Source organism: Pipistrellus hanaki (genome assembly GCF_964339955.1).
Source record: "Pipistrellus hanaki genome assembly, chromosome: 15".
Lineage (NCBI taxonomy): Eukaryota > Metazoa > Chordata > Mammalia > Chiroptera > Vespertilionidae > Pipistrellus > Pipistrellus hanaki.
The window spans coordinates 14314864-14325880 of NC_140517.1; the positions used below are offsets into that span (position 1 = coordinate 14314864).

At 40.7% G+C, this 11017-nt stretch overlaps 1 protein-coding gene and 1 long non-coding RNA gene across 2 annotated transcripts in view; both read left to right on the forward strand.

Annotated features, from left to right (window-relative positions):
* LOC311632985 overlaps positions 1–3753 on the forward strand; it is a 95254-nt gene extending 91501 nt beyond the window's left edge. Inside the window, exon 4 of the long non-coding RNA XR_014796875.1 lies at positions 3428–3753. This is a non-coding gene — a long non-coding RNA (uncharacterized lncRNA). The remainder of the gene's footprint in view (positions 1–3427) is intronic.
* Positions 3754–6984: 3231 nt separating this feature from the next.
* Positions 6985–11017, forward strand: part of PMFBP1 (polyamine modulated factor 1 binding protein 1) — a gene marked incomplete at its 5' end in the record, with an annotated part of 37842 nt that continues 33809 nt past the window's right edge. The window contains 2 exons of the mRNA XM_084906859.1: positions 6985–7035; positions 7175–7246. Of these exons, the coding sequence (XP_084762985.1) occupies positions 6985–7035; positions 7175–7246 (123 nt within the window). The remainder of the gene's footprint in view (positions 7036–7174; positions 7247–11017) is intronic.

Here is an 11017-nt window from a genome sequence, read left to right on the forward strand (position 1 = left end):
GAGAACCAGGCTCCTTCTTCCTAATGGCAACATCTGGCATTCATGTAGCTGTGCACCTTTGATCCTTCGGGATACCAAAGCACTTTACAACCTGCTGGAGTGCTAATGGCCATAGCAGCAGTCTTGCAGTACATGTGGCCAAACATTTCCCGTCCTGGTGCTCTGCGGTGTGCACAGCAGTTTCTCCATGCTGGAAGGAAAGATCCCATTTGCATCCCAAACACCCCTTTTATTTGTCTTTATTTTTGCAAAGTTTATTTAATACTGCCTGGGCCTTTTTTTTTTTTTTTTTAACTGAAAGTACTTCCTAATCATTCTTAATAAACAGTGCTTTGTTTACATTTCCAATTATTTTATAGACCCGTTTCTGATCCATCCCCATCCCTCCCATTCCAGAGAAAGATGAAAATGTTCTCCCCAGGGAGCCAAGAATCTGCATTGCGGAGAAGATTGCAAATTCAGACACAATAAACGGAATTAAGAAAAACTGAGCTGGCATTTGACAGAAATTGTAAAATGACACTCAGAAATGTTGCTCTTGTGGAAATTACTGATATTAAAATATAAATCAGTGTCTTATGTTTCCCGTAGCACCAGGGGCTCTATTAGGTTATGCTGTTTGATTGCTGAGCTGAACCTAGGAGACTTGGCAGTTCAGCGCTGAAGTTTTCCCAAAGTATTTAACCCTTATCCTGCTGGAAGCAGGCACCAAGACAAATGGCAGCTGATCACATCACCTCCAAAAGGCCTTGGCTCGTTCACTGAACCCTTCGAACCCTGGAAGAAGGTGGAGGGAGCTCACATAGAGAAAAGGGCGGGGGGAGAAATTTGGAAGATCCTTTATCAAAAGAAGGCAGCCAAGGCAAATCAAGGAACCGGTTCTCAGAATTTTTTATGAATTATAATGGGATAATAGTAACTGTATAGTGAATAATCTCAGTAGACACCTGCATAACCAAGTGACCAAGGTTAGGGTCATCGATAAGAAGATACAAACAATGGGGAAACTGGAGGAAGGATATATGGGAACTCTCTGTACTATTTTTACAATTTTCCTGGAAATTTAAAAGTATTTCAGAAAGGTGTGTAGGTTCATTTTTTCACTTGAGTAGACCCTGCTTACTTTGTGGGGGACAAAGGAAATCATAAATAACCAGAATAATGGCAGATTCTGTTGTGGTAAAAAAAAAAAAAAAAAAAAAAAAACATATAGGTAAAGTATTGTGGGAAGTGAGGGGTTACCTACCTGGCAGGGTTAGTGTGAGGATTAGCTATGATATTTTATGTTTAAAACAGTACCTGAGACATAGTAACTGTGCCATGCAAGTGTTTGAAAATTAATTATAACATTCCATAACTCTGGAAATTAAAATTGGAGAGAATATGACATAAATGGTCATTGAGTTGGGCCTTGAATGTATGTGATTTTTATAACAGGCAGAAAGCAGATATGAAAAAATGAAAGAAAGGAAGGAAGGAAGGAAAAAAAGAAGGAAGGGAGGAAGGGAAATAGGGATGGAGGGAGGGAGGGAGGGAAGAAAGGAAAAGGGAGGAAGGAAGATATTTAGCAGTCAGATGGGAGAAGGTATAATAGAAGCAGCTGGTGGAGGTGCTAGAAATGAGATGTGAGTTGTAGGGAGATCTCTCTGAGAGGAACATAAATAAGGGTACTTTCTTCATTTGCATTAGATTCAACTGCAAGAAAAAAAATCCAAAATAACAGTGTCTTATGACATAAATTTCTCTCTCTGACTAGGACTAGCATGGTGGTCCCATTCCATTGGGGACCTAAGCTCCTTCTGTCTCTTTGAGTATCTCCTCATGTTCCAAAGGTTGCTGGTACTCCAGCCATTAAATCAGCATTCCAAACAATCAGAAAGGAGCAAGGAACAAATGCTTGTGCACTGCTTCTCTTTAAGAAAATTTCCTGAAAGTTCCCACAATATTCCTTCTTACATCTCATTGGTTAAAACTTATCATCATCCCCAACTACAGGAAAGGCTGAGATCAGTAGTCTTCTTGATGAGTACATGGACACCACAATAAAATTAGGGTGCTCTTACTAAGGAAGATAAAAAGTAAGGATATTGAAAAAGGCAACTGAAAACCGCTGTGAAAAGTATCAAAGGAAATGGCCTTGGAGAGAGATTTTTACCTGCGACAGTGGATCTGATAAACCCTGGAATTTCTTCTCTTATTCCCCTGGACCCTCTTTTTTCTTTTCCATTCCAAAATTCCTACAAAGACTGATCAGCCCTACTTCCTCTCCTGAAGAGCCTCTCCTCTGTCCTGAAGTTGGACTATGACCCGATAGTGATCTTGGTATCAGGTTATTGTTCACTAAATTATGGTACAGAATTCCCAGACCCTGAAAAAACCATCTCCAGCATCATCTCCTCTTTCTGTCTTCCCCCAGTAGATATGCCCTACATGATCAGGGATTTTTCTCTTGTAGAACTGGGTTTGGATTCAAAGAGATAGACTCTCTTCATGCCAGACCTCTGTACACTATCTATGCCTTCATCCATGCATTCTGGGTAAAAAATATTTATTAAGGAAGAAGCATCCATGTTCATTCATGGTGCTCACATATTGTTTTAAAATATGAGAAACACTGAACATCCTTTCACCATTTCAATAATAAAGAAACCTAGGATTCATCAAACTTTTTAATTGGAAGGAGATAGTACATTGGAGAAAAATCTAAAACTCAGTAAGACTAAAGGAAAGATTTAGGGCTCCGTGTAAGTAAATCTGTTTATTTTTATTCATCCCCAAGGATAGCTTTAACTTTAAACTGAATGGCATCTCTTTCCATGAAAACCTAGGGGGAAAAAATTTTAGATGAGAAAAAGTGATCCTTGGTATTCTTCCATCCAGGTGATGAAGGAAAAATAACAGTGTTACTCCAAGACCAGAAGGCCATCTGTGTACCCAGGCAGTGACCAATTCCTTGGGGAAAGGCAGCAGCAGCAGCCTGTGATTAGGGCCTTTGTGTAATCTAATGTGGGCCGATGGTGCATGAAGTACTAACATGTGTTTCCCATCCTGCCCGCTCAACCTGAATTTCATTGAACTTGTTCACTTGTACCCTTTTTTTCTTCCTCTCCCCAAAACTAAACAAAGACTCTCTAAGAAAGAAGAAGCAGAGAATTTGAACATCTGCAAGAGAATTAGACTCTGATTTCGAAGACATGGGCGAAAGTGGAGAACACAACAGAACCTCCGATTGGTTTAGCAATTTAGAGGCAGAAGGGACTTTTGATCAATACCAAGAATGAGAAGCAGAAAAGTGAGCAAGATCTTTGGATTCTATCCCCTTCGTAACACCTTTCCAGGAAAAACATAGAATGATGGTAGGGAAGCTCTAAGAAGAGAGGGCCTGAGACCCATCTCACAGGTGTGTGTCTCTGTCTTTCTGCATTAGGATCATCCTTGAAGGACAAAAGAGGGCCAGCAGATCCAGAGCCCGCAGTCTGAGGAAGATGCCGTATTTGTGGCCTGTTGACCAAGACACAGACATCTTAACACACTTCACCTGGGAGAGATGCCCACGGCCGTGGACCAGAAGTCACCGTGGTGCCAGGATCCAACCTAGGAACCCAGAACTTACACTCTGGAAAACCTTGAAGAGGAGAAGGGGATCATTTTTAACCTTAAAATGATTCCTTTTTCACCTTAAAATGATGTCACTTTTTCAGAGATAACTAAGATTCTGAAATGGGGCTTATTAAAGAGTAATAGAAAAATAGAAACATTTCCTTTGCACACTGAGTTCATAACTGCTACACCAGTTACCCACGTGAGGTGCAGTGTTCCTGTTTCTTGGTAATCTATAAGGTGCCCTGAATGTGGGCTGAGGTCAGCTTAGATGCTCTGACCAAGATTTTATTTTTACAATAATTTCTTTTCTGGACACAGCTGTCACCAAGGGAAGGCATACTGGAAAAAGCAAACAGCGGAACTTTGGGATACAAGAAAGCAGTTCCCTGGGCAATTGCAGCAGAATTGAAGATGCTGATGGAGGAAATGGGACACAAGGAAGTTAAGGTTTCAATAAAAATGCAGGAGACCGCAGCACAGGAGACGTAGAATAAGGGTTTGAGGAGAGGAAAGACATTCAAGCCCCAGGCCCAGAGATCAGGTAGAAAACTCCTCTCTCTGTGATGAGTTCTCTCCTGTACAAAATATTTGCCCCGTCACACTCCTCACAGAACGCTGTAAAGTTTCACGTGATCATTTTATAAAGCATTTGAGGCTCCCTCAACGCACTCTTCCTTATCCATCTGGCAAACATTACTGTCAAATGCTTCGAAAATTTATCATATAACCCTTCCATTTTATTTCATCATAAGCACTTCCAAATTGCCCACTGCTGCTGTTAATGACTCACAGGATTTCCCAGGTCTCTCTCATGGAACACAATTTAACTCTCTCTTTTTCCTCTGACTTATTTTACTTAGGGAAGTCCAATATATTTCCATGCAAATATGAGAGCTTGTACCTTCTGCTTTTCCTTCCAAATACCCTTGGCCCTTGCAACTATAGCTGTGTAACTCCGCGGTAGATAAAACAGTCACAATTTGGACAAGATTGCATTTGATCTAAGGAGCATCTCCTGACTATCCAGTGGGTCTGCCTGGAGAAGAATATTATTCTCAAGGATATATTTGTGTGTTTTTTTCCAATGTTATGTGATGCTTAGGCTGAGTTCATAGTTCTTTAGTAAGAAAGATGTCTGTCAGGATAGAACATTGAATCAGTAAACCTTAGAGCTAGGGAAGAATTAACAGTCATTTAGTACAGTCCCACAGTTTGCAGAGCCACACACAGAGGCTCAGAGAGATCAGTGCATTTTTTAATCAGATGCTAAACCACGTTTAGAAGCTTGGTGGCCAGGAGCCCTGTGTAGTGTTCTTTTATGCCACACTATTTTTAATCTCCTCATTTTCCTAGTGCTGTGGATTAAATATTTGTGTGTCCCCTAAAATTCATGTGTTGAAACCTTAACCCCCGAGTTGAAGGGGAAGCCTTTGGAAAGTGTTTAGGTCATGAGGGTGGGTCCTGCATGAATGAGATTAGTGCCCTTAAAAACAAACCTCACAGAGCTTCCTTGTCCCTAACACCATGTGAAGTTACAGAAGAAGAAAAAATCTCTGTTCAATGTTTCTCAGTGGTTAGAGTGTCACAGATTCAATTCCCAGTCAAGGGCACTTACCTAGGTTGCAGGTTCCATCCCTGACCCATGTCAGGTGTGTGGGGGAAGAAACCAATTGATGTGTCTCTCTCACATCGATGTTTCTCTTTTACTCCCTCCCTCCCTCCCTTCCACTATCTCTAAAAATTAATGGAAAAAAATATCCTCTGATGACGATTAACAACAACAACAACAAAAACAACCATCACGGAATTGGGACTTCACCAGACATCAATTATTTCCTTTCCTCTTTTCTCCTCCCCTCCCCTCCCCTTTCCTCCTCTCTCTCCTCTCCTTTTCTCTCGTTTACTTTCTTTTCCTTCCCTTTTCTTTTTTTTTCTTTCTCTTCTTCCTTTTCTATTTTCAGATATGTTTTCACTGATTTTATAGAAAGAAAGTGGGTAGAGAGAGAAAGAGATACCCATGTGAGAGAGAAACATTAATATGTTGCCTCCCGAACTCGCCCCAACTGAGGATCAAACCTGCAAACTAGGAATGTATGTGCTCTGACCTTGTATGATGCTCCAACCAACTGAGCCACCCAGCCAGAGCTTCACCAGACATCAGTTCTGCCAGGGGCTTGATCTTGGACTTCTCAAACTTCAAAACAATGAGAAAGAAACTTCTGTTGTTTATAAGTCTGTGATATTTTGTTATAGCAGCCCAGTCACCTAAAAGACCTAGACATTTGTTATGTTCACCAATATTTCCTTTGGGGAATAAAGGAAGAAGTTAGGCATGGCCATGTGACCTGTTTTGACCAAAGAAATGGGAACAGAAGTGAAATGTGTCACTTCCACTTTAAGAATATGTGATTCACCAAGTTCCCTTTCTGCTGCCATGGCAACATACTAAATGATAAAGGTTCTACCAGCTGAGGACAATGAAGAGCAGAACCCCAGCTGACTCATAAAGGATATGTAGCATGAATGAAAAATAAACCTGCATGGTTTTAAGCCACTGAGATTTTGGAGCTGTTACTGCAGCATCACTAGCCTCTCCCTGCTGGGTAAGCCTGAGCTACATCACCATTCCCATGGTGCATCTCTATGCATGAAGACATAAGAGGATAAGCAGTACAGCCCGTCAGAATACCACCCCATAAAACATTCCAAATTCCATGTCTCACCAGCATTCTTTCTTCCTCTTGACTTATTTTAGGGGTGGGGAATGTGGTTCATTCCAAAGAATGAGTATTTTGATAGCTTCTCATTCTTGGAACTATTCTGCAGGTAAGTGCCTGGAGGAAATATCTTCTAGTCTTAGAGTTAAAAACAGAATGAATTCAATTATTTTATTAAGGTCATTGCATTATGACCTCAAAGGCATCATCCTGTCCTTACACCCATACATATCCAAAAATCTTTGGCTTTCTCTGAGGCTATTGATCTAGACATTCAAAGCACTTTATATTTTCTGACTTTACAAGCACCAATGTTACAGCAACTTGCTGCTAAAATCACATCATAAGATATTTCCAAATTAATAGTTATAGATTAGTTCCTCGTGGAGCCTGTGTGATCCTGGATAAGTCACTTCGCCTCTCTGGGCTTCAGTTTCCTCCTCTGTAAAATAAAGGTAGTAATAGTAGCTACCGCCCAGGGTTATCATGAGAATTAAGTTGGGTTGTGCACATTCTGATTTTAATTAGTGCCTAATGTTACCTATGTTTGAGCCACACAGTACTTAGAAATCCAGGAAGTAAAATCATTTCAGAACTTCTGTTTTCCAGGAAGGATAAATTTAGAAACTATTTAGTGATAGTTTTTTGGAAAAGATGTAAAACCATGGTCATCTTCCTGATGGAGGATTTAACTTTTGGAAACACAAACAGATGGGTAGACAAGTAAGTATTGCTAATAGTTTGGGAAATTTTTTTCTGAACTCCCTGCTGAGAGCAGATATCCAGATGGGAAAGTATTTAAAGGACTGGACTCATTTATACTTTTTCCTTCTTAAAATTTTATGCTTTTCCAGGTTTATAACAAAGCTCAGAAAATGTTAAAACTTAAAGAAGAATTGAGATGTACCAAGGAAATGAAAGATGAGGTAAGGCTTCAACTCCTATACATTCATGAAGTTGAACCTTTGTTACAAGGAACTTCTTTTCAAGGTTCATAATTCAAAATGCCAGTAATAAGCATCCAGAAATATATCAGCTAGGGTTGGGAGTAGGGCATAGCATTTAAGAGTCCAGTCTTGAGCTAGGTGGGTCTGAGTGCACATCTAATTGCAATATGGTATTGGGCATGCTACATACCCTCTCAGAGCTTCCTTTGCCTTACCTAAAAAATATGAAGAGCCTGACCGATGTGGCTCAGTGTTTGGGCATTGACTCATAAGAATCAATAACCATAACCAGGAGATCATGGTTCGATTCCCAGTTGGGGCACATGACTGGGTTGCAGGCTGGATCCCCAGTGGGAGGCGTACAGAAGGCAACCAGTCAATAATTCTTTCTCATCATTGACCTTTACCTCTCTCCATATCTATCTATCTATCTATCATCTATCTCTATCTCTCTATCTCTATCTCCCTCTCCCTTTCTCCCTGAAATCAATAAAAATAACATTTTTAAAAATATATAAAGAATGAGCACCTATTTCAGAGGCTTGCTCTGAGCATTAAGTAAAATACTGCTTGTAAAACACTAGTGCTTGGGACAGAGAAAGCTCTTAAAATATTAATTATTGTCACCAACATTCTCTCTTTATCTCTAGAATGATATGGAAGTGGAGTGTTCTGATTATTCTAATATTTTGGTCAAACTGGTGTTTATGTATTCCCTGACTTGTTCCAGAAAGGATTTAAGGGATATGTTCTGACTAGTATAGGGTTGTCCCACATGACATATGCTTTTTAACAGACCTCCTACCAAGAGGTGAGCAGCTTCTAAAAGCGGTGTTTCAGCTCCTTTCCTGCTGGATTACTAGAGGATAGCCGTACAGGATCTGCTGCGAGCTCTGCCGGAACAAGGATCTGGTATGGATTTTCTAGAAGGGCATTCCTTCAGTCAGCTGATATCTTTGGAGCACCTTCAGTGTGCCAGGCATTGTCCTAGGGGCCGGGGACGAAGCAGTGAACAACACAGAAAAAGATCTCTGTTCTCGTGGAGCTTACTTCCCAGGGAGATAACTTCTCCAAGGAGATGATAGAGAAGAGTATGTGGCAATTGCCCAAGTGCCGGTAAAAGTTGCCCCATATTCCATAAGTGGCTGACCTCTGCCATATGCCATATGTATACTGAACTGTATACTTTTATGCAGTGAGCCAATGTTTAAAGAATTTAGATTACAATGAAATATACACTCATCCTTCACTCTATGAGCATAATATAGATTCCAAAGTTTTTGCTCCCAGACAAAATCTTGGATAAGTGCCCATTAATTCTCATCAGTCATCAAAAACTGCAATGTTTCTATAGATGGAACAGTAAACTCAGGAAGCAAGTTAGGAGTAACACTAACAGTGTTTGAAATTCCTGTGGGTAACTGTAAACTCTGTTGCTATACAAGGAAAACATAAAAATTCCTGAAGCAATGTTTCATGGGTTTATATTTGTTTGTTTGTTTGTTTGTTTTGTTTTTTTTAAATATATTTTACTGATTTTTTACAGAGAGGAAGAAAGAGGGACAGAAAGTTAGAAACATCGATGAGAGAGAGTCATCGTTCAGCTGCCTCTTGCACACCCCCTACTGGGGATGTGCCCGCAACCAAGGTACATGCCCTTGACCGGAATCGAACCTGGGACCTCTCAGTCCGCAGGCCAATGCTCTATCCACTGAGCCAAACTGGTTTTGGCTGTTTCGTGGTTTTTTAAAAACAACTCTCACTATAAACTTATATATGTTGAATAGTAATGGTGATTAAAATGGCTTTTTGCTATTGAAATTTTGCATTATCTTCAAAGAAGATAATTTCCCAAAGCTAATGAGCTTTATGGTGGTGTTGGTTGACCTCAAAATTACTCTGGAAACTTCCACCCAAGCTTTCTTGTTTTTTCAAGTGCCAAGTGCCTGGGAATGCTGTCACTTTGAACCTTCCTAATGCTCTTGGGATTGAGAAGGCAACTGAATCACAAGCTTCGATTTAATATCAGGATTCCCCCAAAAAAGCATGAGACCATCTGTCAATACTTTGAAGCCTAGAGCAAAATTTCTACCTATCTTTTTTTAAAATATGTTTTTACTGATTTAAGAGAGGAATGAAGAGATAGAAACATCAACAGTGAGAGGGATTGGCTGCCTCCTGCACGCTCCACCCTGGGGATGGAGCTTACAACCCAGGCACAAGCCCTGACTGGGATTCGAACCATGACTTCCTGGTTCCTAGGTTGACACTGAGCCACACCAGCCAGGGCTCTTCCCATCTTTTGAAGTACGTGTTCAGGAAGGCATGCTCTTCGAAAAGAGATCCATTTAATCAATCAGAAAATTTGCTTCAGTGAATAACCTATTTTCCAACTATCATGAGCTTAGTAGCAGCTGCAGTATCAGTACTCACCATTTTGCCTGTGGTTGGATAATGTCACATGCCTTCAAGCAAAGTGACCAAGTTCTAACTTTACAGAAGCAAAACTGGGAATCTAAGTGCTGGCTTAAGTGAAAACTCACCTAGCAGAGGAGGCCTGTGATTTGAGTCATCATTAATGACTTCAGGTCCGGGTCAGGGTCGGATGGGGCCTGAGGGTCAGCATTATGACTCTCAGTTCATCTCATGCACTGGTATTAGTCATAGAGCTTTGATTGATGAAATGTCAGATTAAATCAACCCTTACTATGTACTGATACTCAAAAGGCATCTGCCTGGAATTTAGCCTTCATAAAGTAGATGGGATTAGAAAACAGTGTTCAGTGACCTCTGTGCAAGATATTAGCAGAAATTAGGTTTACTGGAAGCTCGGAAACATTTGCCTTTCTGGAGTTCTGAGGTGATCACAGCCTCTTCTTACAATTTCCTACAGTAAAAGATAATACATGATTCAAGGAAATCATTTTATTGCTCTCTCAGCATTTCCACTCTTGTTCTGATAAATAAAAAACCCTGTACGATTGGGTCTTTAGGAGTGAATGGTTAGATTTTGATTTCAAAAGTAAATTTCATTTGACATCCTACAAAACACATTTGTTATTCAACTGGTTGAGGGGCTCCTCAAAGAAAGATTATTTATTCCAAAACTCTTGTGTTATGAATGAAGAAATTGCCTCAGAGACTCTGAGTCAATGCTAATGTCCAAATTAGATGAGCTCATGCACTTAAAGATCTATTTCTGAAGTCCTGGGCGTACAACAGAATTGGGCTAGCAGGCCTTCAGCTCTGAGAGCATCCAACACTGGAGGAAGAGGGGATTTTTTTTATGGCCCTGAGAGAGGACATTTAACTTCTAACATGGAGAGATTCTGGTTGTATAGGGTTGGTGCTTCGCTAATGAGTCTACAGTGCACCAGGCCACCAGGCTCCGTATAGGACAATCTGGTGGCAAGGTCCTCGCCATGACGCAGACCTGTGCACTTCCATTGAGCAGGTCTTCATAGATGCCAAGGAAAGATAGGAGCCGGAGAGGAGGGGACCCCTCGGGTCTCACTCCCAAAGGAGCCTCTGTCTCCTGTTCCCACCAAGGCAGCCATGACACAAGGGATTTTACAGCATTAGAATCAAACTGCTGCTCCTTGTCTGGTCAAGGGTTTTATTTTCTAGTTAGAAAACCTTGTCTGTACACTACTTTTTTTTTAGCTGCTCTACACATTCTCTTAAGAGAGTCCCTGGTAATTGTCTTACTGGTAATTACATGCTTGGGGCAGTTTGACATCCACCATTGTT